This window comes from Erithacus rubecula (assembly GCF_903797595.1).
Source record: "Erithacus rubecula genome assembly, chromosome: 6".
In the NCBI taxonomy this organism is placed as follows: Eukaryota; Metazoa; Chordata; class Aves; order Passeriformes; family Muscicapidae; genus Erithacus; species Erithacus rubecula.
In genome coordinates, this window is record NC_136688.1 from 37,264,366 (window position 1) to 37,279,629 (window position 15,264).

At 34.6% G+C, this 15,264-nt stretch overlaps 1 protein-coding gene across 1 annotated transcript in view; it reads left to right on the plus strand.

Moving 5' to 3' along the window:
- Positions 1 to 15,264, plus strand: part of MIPOL1 (mirror-image polydactyly 1) — a 178,926-nt gene that overhangs the window by 18,407 nt on the left and 145,255 nt on the right. The window contains 1 exon segment of the mRNA XM_079307676.1: positions 11,255 to 11,334. Within this exon segment, the coding sequence (XP_079163802.1) occupies positions 11,316 to 11,334 (19 nt within the window). The 5' untranslated portion in view covers positions 11,255 to 11,315.

The following is a 15,264-nucleotide window of genomic DNA, read 5'->3' on the forward strand; positions in this document are numbered from 1 at the left end:
ATGAATTCTAGGAAATATTTCAGAAGACTTTAGTCTTTCCTCTCAGTTGGACTGTGAAATAGGAAGGTACTTAGGAGTTTTCTTAGTGTTATTATTAGGCACTGATGCCCTACTAGTGCACATACCTAACTTTGTCAGGTGCTCCTTCAGCATGAAAGGGGAGATAAAATTGTGGAGCCTGCAAGTCTTGCAACTTCACAGTATCCAGGAATGTCCTCAGAATTATGCTGAGTATTTGAACTGTGGGCCAGATTTTCAATTTTTTAAATCTTGTGTTTTATCTACACTTCTATAGCTAAAAAATATTGATTCTTGTAAAAAAAAATCTTTTTGTGAAGTACATAACTACAACATCTGACAAATAAGCCTTAAAATATTCAGCACAATTATGTGCAAGAGAAAGGAACCATCAAAATAAGCCTGAGTTTCAGAAGTACTAAGGAGGGTTTTCTTGCTTCATCTAGTATGTGGATTTAGATCTCCTTTGCTCCACCCAGGAATAACTGGTCTAGGGCCAATATTCAGCTGCTGTCTCAGCTCTAGTGTTTTGGCAATGAAAACACGAGTGTATCTTGATGCATCAAGGAATAATTACTCCAAGGTATTAGAATATAAGATGAACTTGCAAGAAAGAATAAAACATCCATCTGTTTCCTTTTACAAAAAAAAGAAAACCAAACCAAACTCAAAGAGAATAATGTTGCTGAAAATGGTTAGATAATCCTAGGTCTTGAATTTTTCTATTATTTTTTTTTTTTCCATTTGTCTGCATGGAAAGAATCTGATGTTAAGACTCAGAACCCCTAAGATGTTTTTCTGTCAGCTGTGTAACCCACAACTTATAAGAATGAAACTCTTTAGTTTATATTCTCAGAGGAATTCTTTGGGGCTTCTCCACTGTAAATTACTTTCATGGTTTTGGCTGAATTATTTGCTTACTAAGGGTTTAAAATGTACTTATTTCAAAGCACAGTAAACAAATTCGGGTTTTAAAAAAAAATATTTGTCCAGCTTCTTTGTGTTGCATACCATAAATAATCAAAAGATTGAAGAATGAGAATGATCCACATATTCAAATACTAAATAAAATTTTTAAAAAGATAGACTATTTCTTTGGCCAAAAAGGGCAGAAATGACAGTTTTCATTATATGTGTTCTGACATTTCAGCTTGTATTTAAAATTGTTCTGCACCTTGCTTTGAAGACCTTTTGCAACTAAGTTTTCCATTATTTGTAACTTTTAACATTTTAGACAGATTTTTTTTTTTCACAGCAGGAATTTCCTGCCTGCTGGGTGAAGTTGGCTTATTTTTTGTAAGTTTCAACTGAGAGAAGGTTTTGGATTTTTTTCAAACAACAGTTAAAGGATGAATACTTGGCTTTCCCTGGCATTAAAAAAATGCAGCAGTTTGATTGGTAGCCTCATACGTGAATATGTTTTGCATTGCTTTATTAAAGTTTGACAGGGAAATTGATCCACTGTCAGAAATATCTGGTTTGTGACTGATGATCTAGCTTCAGCTAATGCCTCTTCTTTTCCATTTTTTTTTTCTCTTTTTGTTGTTGTTTGCTTGTTTTTCTGTGATTTTTAGCTGCCTAGCACTGATTCGCAGTCAATGATGAGTCCTTGAATCTTGTACCTTTTTTTTGTTGCTGCACCATCAAGAAACAGTGCAGCAATAGCTTTGGTGCTGAATGCTTTCAGATTTAGCCTTTTCAATCTTCATCTTACATTTAAATTCTGGACATTCTCAATAGACTTATTTCACTGAGGCGTCTCTGGTTCTCATTGAGTTTTGGCCCACCTTGGAATATCTTATTCTTCTCTAGGAGTCTGAAACCATTTCTGAATGTGTAGCTTGTTATTTTGAATTGTACTTGTTTTCAGATTTTTTTTGATACTGCAATAAATGTCAGGGAAGCATCTGGATTAATTTTCCAAAATCACCAACCTAGTAATCATACCTAAATAAGCAACTGCACATAAGGCATGCTATAGATCATGCATGTTAAACGTGTTGTAAACCACACAGTCAATGCATAAGTGCTAAAAATGCTCAGAAATGTTGTTGTTGGAGAGTAGCAAACATAAAATTGTAGGATAAAATGGGTTGGAAAAGACCCATCAAGTCCAACCATTAATGCAGAACTGCCAAGACCACCACTAGACCGTATTCCCTAGTACCACATCTACACGTCTTTTAAATACATCCAGGGATGGGAACTCCACCACTTCCCTGAGCAATCTGTTCCATATCTTGCCAAACTTTTCTGTGAGGAAATTTTCCCTAATATCCAATCTTCACCTTCTCTCATGTAACTTGAAACCATTTCCTCTTGATCTATTGTTTGTTACTTGGAAGAAGAAAGGGACCCTGCCTCACTACAGTCTCCTGTCAGGTAGTTGGAGAGAGCAGTAAGGTCTTCTCTCAGCCTCCTTTACTCCAGGTTAAACATTACAAATCCCTCAGCAGCTCCTTGTAAGATTTGTGCTCTGGACACTTTCCCAGCTTCATTGCTCTTCTTTGGACACATCCTGAAGTGTGCCATTTCTCTGCAACTTCCACTTCTTGCTTACAAGGGTGAAGTTACTACTCATGGTCAATGAAGGCACTAGGTACTGGATCTAGTTGCTAAATTAAAAAAAAAAATCAGAGGATCAGGAGAGACTGTATGGTTATTGAGTCAAAATGTGTGTGTTCACACCTGAGTAACACTCTGTTCCCACACTTCTACTGCTGTGCAAGTATGGTTAAGGGAGCAACTATGCTTGTAGTTAAGGGATAGCTTTCTCTTCAGGTAGTTATCTAAGAAAAGGATAGTCAATTTGATTGTAATGTACAAATAGGGCTAATGTGGAGTCAGTGTTATTTTATTTCTCTGAGCTTTTTAGCTTGTGAAATTTCAGGTATTTGATCCCTTGCAGCAGCTGAAGCATACACTATAGAATTGGAGCAGTTACATAATTTGGGTAGAACCAGTGCACTGGATATGTTGCTTTATTGCAGTAGTGGAGGCACATTTGAGCTTTCATGCTGTTTAAAACAGCCTGACAGATACAGAACTGGTGCAGCTGTATTTCCCTGCAGGAAACCAACAGGCCCCTCTCAGTCCCCATGTACAGGACTGAATCTTGAAAGGTTGGCACATTTCTGACAGGCCTCTGCATGTTCAGTCGTCATGATAGTTTTTGGCCAGGCTCCAAGATCCACATTGTTTGTAGCCTTTATGCTTTTTATTTTTACTGCATTTGCTGTCAGGAAAAATGGCGCTGTTTGAAGGTACCTTGAGAAATGTGAGTTGGCTGGATGAATCAAGTTTCTCTGCTTCAGTGTGGTTTTTAGCCTCCTTTTCTTCATTTAGTCTCAGTTCAGTCTTACTTCTTTCTGTGAAGGCAGCCAAACAATTGGAATGTTTTTGGCAGAAGACGTAATTTCTGCTTAATGCTATTACTTGTACTAGTGGTTTTTGAATTTGGCACTGAGTTACTACTTAACATTTTTATGTGCATATAATGTTTTGTGATTTTATTTTTGCTTTTATAGTAAAATCTGGGCTAGCAACTTAGTTCTGTGATAAAAGAAATTATGATTTGGGGTTTGGGGAGTTTCAATATATCAAATATATTATACAATGAATTTTGCAAGCATCAACACTGTAGACTCATGTTTCTTGAAATATTTCTGTAGTTCACTTTGGAGTTCTTTAGCCACAGTAACGTTTTTACAAGTTTGGGGGAAAAGATGGATTTTGTGGGGCTTGAGGCCAGAGCTTTCAGAAAGACAGGTAAAATAACTGTATCAGTGGTCCATTTTTGGTTTACTGAAGAATGATGTGCAAACCAATATTTCACATTTAGCCTAATACCAAATCATCCAGTCATGTAGTAAACTGAAGAAAATTGAGTGCTCAAGACCAGCAAGGCTCAAAATACTGTGCCCATGCTGCTGTTGCACTATTTCCTACCTGTTGCTATTTAGCCTGTCTGCCACATGGGTGGCAGTATTTTTTCTGTTACAGAAATTCTAGTTCAGTGGATTTGTTTTGTTCCAATCCATAGAGTAACAAAATAGTTAGGCAGGAATTGCATATCATCCAGTTCAGAATGGGGCAATCTCCAAAGTTAGGTGTGGTTGATATATTCAGGTGAGTTTTGACCATATCCAGCTACAGAGATTCTGTAACCTTTCTAAACAACTAGTTCCAGTGACCTTCCTCACAGTGAAAAACTGGTTCTTACTCATAACTCTGAGTTTTCTGTGTTACAGCTTGTCTCTCTCAGAAGGATCTGTCTCTGTCTTTATATTTGCACACATGGCAGCTAAAACCCAATAAAAATCTGTGTTTAGCCTTTTCTCCTTAAAACCAACTAACCAAAGTCTTGCAAACTTCTTATAACTCATGTCCTGCAGACCCCTAATCATCTTGAATCACCTGCTGGACTTAGTTCAGGATATCTGTGAGCAGGTCAAACCAGATGCAGCACTTCAGATGTGCCAGATAGGGGGGTTTAATGACTTCCCTTTGTCTGCTGACTACAGTCCTGTCAAAAGAGTGGAATACACAGGTAGCCCTTACCACTGTGTAGTGCTGATTCTACTGAAATATTCTTTTGGCTCCAGATAAGACAACAACAAGCTTAAAATGCTCATATTTGTTCCTATCTCTAAAGGCTACAGAAATTACAATCCAGTTGTAAAATGTTTAGAATTGGAGACCTGGCTCTCTATAACAATGTATGATGTGATACATAATACTGAGTTTCAAGGCCATTGAAGAATTTTCAACAAAACTGAAGAATGGCTAAATGATTTGGCTGTTCACACCTGATTGAAGCATGTCATAGTTTCTTTATTAGAATGAAAATAATGTTAGTTAGAGTGTCACAGAAGAAATCTGCTTCATAGAATGCGCAGCAAGATGAAAAAAGCTACAAAAAAAAGGGGAGTTTTTGACAAGATTCTCTGCAGTTTTCTTTGCATTTCAAAGAGGTGTGGGCAGGGGGAAAGGAAAAGGCAGGTACTATCAACGAGAAGACAAAACTTAGGAAAAAGAAAAGAGTTGGATGACAAAGGACAGCTAAAAACTGGAAGAGAAGTCAACAGAGCAGGCTGGAGGTTGTTTAGTAAATAAAGTACGAATGAAGATTGTTAATGTGAAGATGAGAATATGTCAGAGGGCAAAAGAGATAAGGAGCTGTTAGTGAGCTAATATGCACATAAACATTTCCTGATGCACAGAGAGAGAATTGAGTCTTGAAGATACTTAGTTCAAGTTAGAGAGAAAAAATAAAGAGGAAAGTAACTGTCCTTTATCCAGCCAAGTTGAATTTAGGAATAGCTGAAACCTGTTATAAACCAGTTAGTTTTATGCATTTTTATGCCTACTCTTCTGCATTTGTGAAAAGCATGACAAAGACAGCAGGTGCTCTTTGACTTACAGTGTGCCATCATTAAAAGCACCATAGGCAAATTTTGTAGTGAGAATGTGAAGAAACTGCTGCAGCAACAGAAGAAAATTATCTGAACCCTGGTTCTTTATGTCTTTTCTTATTTGTGTGGGTTAGTTGAAACCAACTGGATATGTCTTAGCTCCTTTTGGGTCGAGAATCAGCAGAGAAGAAAAGTCAGGGATTACTGCTTCACTTTTTCCTCTGGGAAAATGTTTTTATCAAGATTCCTGATAATGAAGTTACTTTTACTAGCCAAAGTCTTGAAGTGTTTTAGTGATGTAAGAGTTTATAAATTTGAAATAATACTCATGCTGCATTCATCCAGTTCTAAGGTTAATCCACTTGTCTGTATTTTATATTCCTTTTAAAAGGAACAGAATTTTTGCATGAACTACTTCTATTTAAAAGCATATAAAAGTAGTAGAATACAATGCAATAAAATAAGAATCTCTGTAATTAAAGTATGTTCCATTTCACAGCTTTTAAGTATCTAAAAGATGAGTTATTATTCCACTTGTAAAAAATGCTTGAATTGACTATCTCCGTTATCTTTTGACTAGTGCTTTTATTTTTTTTTTAGTTTTAACTTAACTTTTAATTGCCTTAGATTTCTGATACGCCATAAAGTTTTTTAAGATAGGGAGGAAATGTGACTCTTTTTGAAGGAGTGTATCATTGAATCAAAACTTGACATCCACCTGGACAAAGAAAACTGTCTGTTTGCTCCCTGGGGAAATGCTTTGAGAAAGTAACTGTTTTTTATGTAGAGTACCCTCCTAAGTTCATTATTTTAGCTTAGCGTGCCCCAAGGCAAAACGTTTGAGGATATTTTAGAAGATCCTGCCAATCTAATTAGTCTTATGGGAATAATGCTGAATTCATCCTCTATTTCCCTCTTCATAAACTATATGGTACTTCATCCTGCACTGTCAATGGCAACTGTCAACTGCATCTTTAAGGGGACAAAAGCTGGCTCAGTGCTGTTCCAAGGAGTAGTGGGAACTGTTCTTTTGCTCCACCAGAGGTGGGGTGGGTGGTATAGCCCCCTGTGTGGGAAAACTCTTCCAAGACTGGAGGATTTTTGCTGGAGAGTGGATGAATTCTTTCAGGGCAAGACCAAGGAATGGGGGTTGGCAGTCACTGGGTCTCCATATAGACTGGTCCCAACAGTTTCTTTCCCTGAGGAGGGGACTCAGTAACTGAACTCCAGCTTTGAAGACAGATCTCTCAGTCCTGCCCAGGAGAGGAAACATTGGCCTTAGTGTTGCTGTGGGGCTCTTGTGGGGTTGGAGTTACCACGGGGTGCTCCTTTGTATAGCAGTTAATCTGCAGATGCTCAAGATATGTTACTTTTATATATCTTGTTTTTATTTAATTCCTAGGAAGTGTTTGTGTTGATAAATAATTAGAACCAGTATTGCTATGCCATCCTTTTGAATAAGCAGTTATTTTGTTTAGATTTTTTTTTTCTCCTGGAATCCATTCATATTCCAAGGTAGTACTGAAAGGCAATGTATTTTAATGGTGTTTTTGCAGAATATTTTTCTGAATGAATGCGGAAACAGTCATTCCAGTTATCACTATATAAAATAGTGAAGGCAGCACAGTGAGCTTAATTTTCAATTTTAATCTGTCATAGATGTAAATAATTCAAACATATGAGCATGGGAAGAAGTTAACAGTTCGAAACTGGGACTGCGTGAGTCTCATAGGATAATATTACAATTATTACAAGTATTTCCTTTGTGTTTCAATTTGACATTCTTAAGAAAAAGGTCGGTTTTCCTGAAGTATGAACCATTTAATAGTTAATGCTGTTTTTCCCTGGGCTCCTGTGGTAAACTGGAATGTTCGTGTATTTCATGTGTATGCCTATGTAATTAAGCATCCACTAATTTCTTTCTCTTTGGAAAATACTTCTCCAAATCAGCACTCCATATATAAAGATTTAAGATTATATCATCTGTTTGTTTAAGGTAAGCATTAGGACAGGTATTATTATTTTATAATAGATTCTTAATCCCTTGTCTGTGAAGTGTTGATGTTTTCATTAGAGTTAAAATATGTTGCATGTGTACAGAAAGCCTGAAATCTCAGTATGTGGTCTTATCAATTTTAATTATTTGAATCATTAGAACAGCTAATTTTTTGCTTAAGGATACACCAATGTACCACTGAATCTGTTTTTTAAGGTTTTTTCTGGTTTAATGTCTGAATCCAAATTCATAAAGAGTTGGAAAAATGAGATGTCTGAGCTATAGGATTCACAGGGATTTTATATGAAGCCTATTTAATCAGGATAACACTGTTATTAATATTCATAAAGTCAGCTGGAACACAAATGACAGACTATGGAGCCTAAAATTTTTTACTTGTGAATTTATTAAAAGCAGCTTAAAAAATTAATGGAATTTAAGTAAAGTTGACGAAAATGAAAATCTTATGTTAGCAGAAAAAATCTATATTAGAACTTTGTCTAAGACCATCTTGCATTGATATCTTTGACAGATTTCATTGGTACTTAAAGAAGAAAGATGCATGAATGGTCATTTAAAAGGATTTAAACACATTGGCACATTAATTTTTACATGAATAATAAGTAGTTTCCAAAAGCAATTAACTTGCAGTGTACAAGATTTGAATAGAAAAATAGGACTGTGACATCAAAGGGCAAAGCAAATGTGCAGTACATTTTAAACTTTTAATAGTACGACTTCTTAAAATAATTTTTTCTTTTCCACAGTAAGTAAAGCAACACACAAGGTATTTTGTACAGCTTGGGTTTGTTTTGAAATATACTATGATCTGGAACAAATAAATTTTTTATGCCAAAGTGCTATTGGTAAAGAACAATTTTAAGGCTTTTACATTGATCAGGTGCTTCTGAATCAAGAAGGAAAAACAGTGGTACATATGAAGGTATATGCAGTGTAATTTTTCTCCCATGCTGCTATATGCAGCATTGGGAAGTATTTCTTATCTTTGTAGATGGCAAAACAGTTAAGTCTGAGAGTACTTTCATTATTGCACCTAACTATTTATTTTATGTGACTATTGCATTTTATATTCAACCAATAGGGACATTTTCTTTTTTATTTTCATTTTCTTTCATGATGTCCTAGTAGTTTTGCACTAGCATAATTGGATAAATAAATAGTGAATAAGGATATTAGATTTAAAATTACGTCTAGCATTTGGGTTATGATTTCATTTCATATTTTCAGTTTTGTCTTGGTCTGCCAGTACCCTTTATTTTGATCTCCTGCTTTATTTCCCCCTCATTATTACACAAATTGATTATTATCAGATTGTCTTCAGATAAAAGTATTTAATTTTTCTGATGATTCCTTGTCTGAAAACCTTAATGGCCACTTCTGATCGTTTTTGAAATGGTGGCTTTTACCACTCACTGGATAATGATGGTTCAATAAGTTTTGGTTCTAAAAATAGCTTATGTTCAAGGTACCTTCTGTAAAGGTGCATCTTGAATGACAAGTCAGTGTTGTGCACAAGTCAGATGCCTATTGTAGCGTTTGTGTTCAGAGCAACTAGTTTAAATATTTAGTGTCTCGAATATTTTGTTGTTATGTGTCCTAACTTTTTTTTTTTTTTTTTCAAATTATGGAGAAATTAATTTGTACGCCCTAGGAAGCCCCAAAAATCTCTTTTCTTTGACCTGATATCTAATATCAACGATTTTTAATTTTATTTTCTCTATGTTTAAACTAGAAAATTCCTATTAGTTAACAGAACCTATTTCACCTATGAAGACAAAGTCAGTAAAATGAGCCTCTTGACTTCAGTGATGAATTTTTCCTGTGCCATAGTCTATTATTTCCGGGAGAGGGCAGCATTTTCCTATATCAGCTACAGAAAGGCACATGCCCTGCTTAGACTGTCAATGTTTCTTGTAATTACTCCCAGTATATTTGTTGCTTGCTTATGAATTAACTTGCATTTATGGAACTAAATCATTCCAATCATTTAATTACACCTGAGGAGCTGAACTATAATTGCTTGCTTCCAGCTAGGATCTGATATGGCTTGAGCAGTATTAATTTGGTGTTTACTTTTCTGAGTGCTAAAAGCATTAAAATGATTGTGCAATGGGATTACATTTTACTAATTGCTGGCATTCATTAGCTGGGTAAATGGCGAGGAAGAATGACTGTATATTGTGGAGGGATAAAATTATGGTTTTAAATAGTATATTACTAGACACATTAAGGCCCTAAGACATGTTTTAAAATACTCCAGAGGTTATTAAATACCATATTTTCTTCATGTCGTGCTATATGAATATCTTATTAAAATACTGCAATTATTATGAACCTTTTTGTGCAATATGTAGGGAAATGGCTTCATAGTCAGAAACCTATTTCTTGATATTAATAACCCTCTATATTTTCAGCTAATCCAAAAGTAAATGAGGAACTTAGGAAAAGATTGCCAACTTCAAATCAACACAGTTACTCGGAATTGAAGAAGAAGCGTACAGCTTCATTTGAAGGGTTCTGTTAAAAGACTCAATGTTCTGCAATATGAGGTGAACTTTTTATTTTTAGTTAAGACCTGAGCACATCAAATCCTATACATTTTTTATCATGTGGATTTCTAGTCAACAAATAATATGAGCTAAATATGTATTTCTTGAATTTATTTTGTGTGTGTTAGTGTTGAATCTTAATAGGTTGTACAATAATTTTTTTATAATTTTAAATAGAAAAATGAAATAATCTGCTTTTTTGGTGTTTTATGGGAAAATAATTTCTTCTGGTGCTTTATTATTTAGGACATGTGTCTTGGTATAATTTGCTTGAATTTTAAAACGTCCTTAATTTCTTTTAAATCTCTTACATTTTTCAGCACAATGACAACTCTCTGAGTGTTTTTCATAATCTAGCCACTGTGTCTTCAAGGCACATGCATTGTTTTAATAAATGTAAAAATAATGTAGCAGGGAGAACATACAAAATAAGCACAACTGCATAGTTAAGGATAAAAATTGTTCTATGTACAATACATTTTAAAAAGGTGTTTGAGTAATTAATACAATTTGTCATAAGCTTACTGTGTTACCAAGATTACAAATTTATTTAGATTTCCTTGCAATACAGAGTATAATTGAACTTTTAACACATAAGATACTGTATATTTTTACATACAAAATGATGCCTGATAGGCATAACATTTTACTACAGGTCTTATTGAGGCTTACCTCTTGAAGGTCTTTGATTATATGAAATATTGCAACTGTGTAATTAACTGTAGTCTGAAGCAATATGCATGCAAATATTCAGATGCATTATTTAGTTGTTTAGAAAGACCTGCAAATTCAGAGCTGGAGTGGTCTTGGGCCACGTTACTTGTATTTTATGTAGGAAATTAAAGCAAGAGAAAGAACTCTCTAAAGTGAAGCACATGCCACCATCTGTAATTGCTGCCAAAGTGAGCAGTCTTGTTGACTGTAGTAGGACTGCTTGGTGTGATTTGGGCTGTGCTCACTGATGTGTACTTCCAAGACCAGACTCTAGAAGAAAAAAACAAACTAATAAATAATTCAACAAAGACATCACATGCAACAGAAAACTGAACCAAACAATTATTAAAATTAGATGAGCGAAGGAAAAATATTTTACTGAGAAATATAATTTTTCACTGACTGTTAAAGTATGTAGACTTCATTGTGCTGCTATAAATATTGAAAATATTTTGTTTTGTAAATTTTCTGTCAAATGAAGGCAAAGCATAGGTTTATTATATTGTTTCGAGTTTATTTAACTAGAGTTTGTTTTATTTTAGCACTGAAAGCTTCAAGCGAAAACCGGACTCAGTGCCAGATCAAACAAGTTCAGAAGAACAAATGGAGAACTGGTCAAAAGGTAGGGACTTTAGAGATATTAATAAGGAACCTCAGGTGTTATACCAGTGCTAGGCAGTGACTGGAGTGTGTTTGTTCTTGCTGATATATGACTGACTTTGGAAGAAAAGAAAAAAAAACCCACAACCACATACTGCCCCTTAAAAGTACTTGGAGTAACAGGAGAGCAGCTACATGAATATAAAGCTTCACCTTTATTTTCTGGCTCATTGAAAATGTTTTTGTTTAACTTGCAGAAGTCTTGTTTAAATTCTTAATCTTTACATTGCACTTTACTTTCCAACCTTTTTTTTAATTGTTAACAATAAATCTGAAAGTCTGTCTTAAAGTAATTTTCTTAGCTTGGGTGTGATTAAGCCATCTGCTAATATTAATGAGTTTCTCATTAGTAGCTCAGTTGAATTTAGACAGTAGGGTAAGGCTTGGAGGTGGGCTAGGTTAACTTGGAGCTTCCCCAGCTGATGGAGTTTCATCTTCATCAGGATGCAAGTATGTTTTTGTATTTTTAGTTGGTTGACCAGACACAATTGTTCTCAGATACATTCTTCTATGTTTTGTGACAGAAACCTAAGGGGAAAAAAACCCACTGAATTTGAGAGTACATTACATGATGGACGGACTCTGTAGAAGAAGTGGCTTGGGACTAGGTTGTGACATGGAGAAGGAAGAAAGGGAAAGACATAAAAAAGATACCCTCTTTTTAGGGTAGAGTTTTGCTATTATGTGACTTAGGTTAAAAAATCCAGAAAGGAGTAGATGTGTCAAAATCAAAATCTCCCTCTATGTCAGAGCCTCATAGCTTCTTGTACATTTCCATTTTTGAGTTCTATACTATGTATTCTCTCTCAAAAGATAATAAATGTCAAGTTTCTCATGGACAGTCTGTTTAGAAGAAAGAAGAAATGCTTCTTTTTGTAGATTATGCTTTTCTTTGACACATAATGGAATTTCTACCTATATTATCCTGTAAAATAAACTACTTTTTTTTTTTTTTTTTTAATTTATGGAATTTTGAGCTGTTACTGAGTGAAGTTCAAAAGATTTTGAATCATGTACTCTGTAAACAAAAATAGTAATGATGGTATAAGTTGGTGGAGAATTGTATTCTGACAATTTGAATGTGTAATGGCTTAATCAGGCTTAGTATTTTTAGACCTTTAGGGGTCAGCATACCCTAAGAATGGTTCAAAAGGTTAAGTTTTCCAAAGTAGGCAAATGAAACTGATTCTCTGTGAAATGTTTTCTGTCTAATTGCAAGAAATTATGTTCTGCTGCTGCTCAGAGATATTTTTAAAACTGAGTAGTTACTGAGTATCATGTGTATTATTTTTCTGATACATAAAGTCAATATTTCCTGCTGTTTAGACAGCTGTTTCTGTTTCTTCCAAGCTAGCACTTACAGATTCATGTATCCAATAGAAGTTGTTCTATAAACAAAAGTAAAATTTATACACTTTTCTGTAGCATAATCATTAATAAGTCATTTATTTCTTTGTGGTTTTGCTCCTAGGAAATTTAGAAAACGGGATTTTGGGTAAATTGTCATCATGCTGGTGTGGATGAGGAATTTTTCTTTTCTTAGAATTTAATTTGCGTATTAACGGCTAAATTACATTCATTTGTCATAAAGATAACAGGTCAATTTCAGCAACATAATGTTCAGTATGTGCCCTTGGTAGCTATTCTGATGCATTTTCTCACTGTATTACTCAATCACAGCAACTTTTCATTTTCTGTGTAAATGTGTGTGTTGAGAAGTGTACTGTTTTGTGTCCTGCTTGCTCTGTCATCTTTGTATCTTTCTTTATGCGGTTGGTACCGTGCTTTATTTAGATGTTTCTTTTTTTGTAACTTGGAAGTTTAAAAGCTATAATCCTATAATGATTTATTCAAAAATTTTTTAAAGAATATACTGAAATATTGGAGATTACATTATTTATCAACAAATAAGGATGGTAAAGCAAATACAGGATTAAATGTATCTGACTAGATGAAAATTCAGTCAAGCAATGAAAATTTGAAAAGATAGAAAAAACGGATACAGAGAAGTGTAAGTTTATGGCAGTTGTGTGGGATAATGTGTAACCTGTTAATAGATGTTATAAAATAAAATACTTGAAAGAAAGGTAGTGTTTAAGAGGAATGTGTCTGAAGTGTTTGATAGGTGAGATTTTCTTTTTAACTTTCCGAGTTGTTTGGAGTATAGTATCTCTGTGTAGATTGAAGACTTTGTCACTGTTCTCTTCTATTAGGAAGAATTAAAAGAACAATTTATGTGCAAGGTTTGTTATTTTGTGTTTGTATCCAGTTTAAATGTACTTTTTCTCTTGTTTTTGATAGAAGGTTAATGCCTTTTTTCATTCCCTCTAAGGATACTTGAGAGAATGTACCAGGAACATTGGCAGCAGACCAGTGAGAACTGTGCCACTTAGAAATGAAAAATATTCAGGATCCAATCTAGAAAGCCTAGAATAGTATTCAATTATAAGAATAAACTTGCATTGGCAAGTAGGTGCATATCTTTGCATTGCAATGGTGGTGGGTGTGGGGAAGCACATTGCATTGGGGTAGAATTGTTCAGTAGGGTTTCCATGCATGATGGGAACTATGAAGACATTAATACTATGAAAATACAAGAGGGAAAGTGAAATTGGGTGGTTTCTCTTCTTATATATACATTTAGGCCTTGATATGGCAGTTTTCCAAAAGCATTACCAGGATAGGAAAGTGATGAGTGTGCAAATGCTGGAGTTAAATTTGTGTCTTATTTGACTCATGTACCATGTTTGAATTGGTACAGCTATACTTCTGTATTATATAGTCTTTAACCATTGTAATGTTTTCGCTTATGTCATGTTTATGAACATCCATGCTTTAAGGAGAGGGCAGAAATTAGGAGAAGTCTTAGAATTTTAAGTACTGTTTGGTCTGTTTTGACAACAAAAATAGAGTTTTGCCTACTCCAGAATTAAAAGCATTGTATAATTATTTTTTTTTAATTGCTAAGTTAATAGATGATTATTTTAATGGCAAAGTTGTTTGCTTTCTTAAAAGGTGGTTATTATGTTTTTCAAGTGTAGAAATAAATATATATGTATTGCTGAGCCATTACTTGAAGCATGTATTGCAATGTAAGTCAGTGAACCAATCTCACTTCTGAGTATTTGATGGCAACTTTAGTTATGATCCATATACACATTTTCCATGTAACTTCAAAAGAATGTTTGCAGCTTTTAAATATACTTCTAAATTGTGTGTCTGGAACCTAGTTCAGAGGAGACTAGCTTTAAAGAGATGTGATAATGTAGATTGGAACAGAAGTGCAGAATCAGTGTGGGGAAATTTGTAGTGAAGGTGTTTTATCTGGTGGTGAGCTGTGGGGTTTTGGGGTGTTTTACATTCATGGTAATTGAGTAAATGTAGTCATATGCAAAGGTTAAGTAAAATGAATAATCTTTTTGTGTAATTTGACTATCTTATTAGAAGTAGAAAACTTTTCTGGTTGTGTAATGGTTTTAATGTTCTTTTTTTGTGGATTTGTTTTTGCAATAGTAATTACAAGGACTTTTTTGTCTGGAATTTCTATTGTGAGTTTCGCACACACAAAGATGAATGGGTAAAGAAAGCTTTGAGAGTAATATGGAACTGTAAAGGTTTTTCATTTAATGCACTACTTGGGTAAAGAAGCTGCTGCCCATTTCTCACATGTATACCCACTACAGCTGTAAACACAAAAATAAATCTAAAGCCCCTCTTTCAAGGCTGTAGCAGCAGCAGACTTAAGCATACTTGTCATAGTGAAGTCTCTTTCTTCTTTTACATGCCTCAACAGGAGATACTGTGAGCCTGTTCTCCTTCTCCTACCATATTTTAGCAACAAAGTGCAGTTTACTTGGGAAGGAAAGAAGATCTGGATATTGCAAGGGTGGTT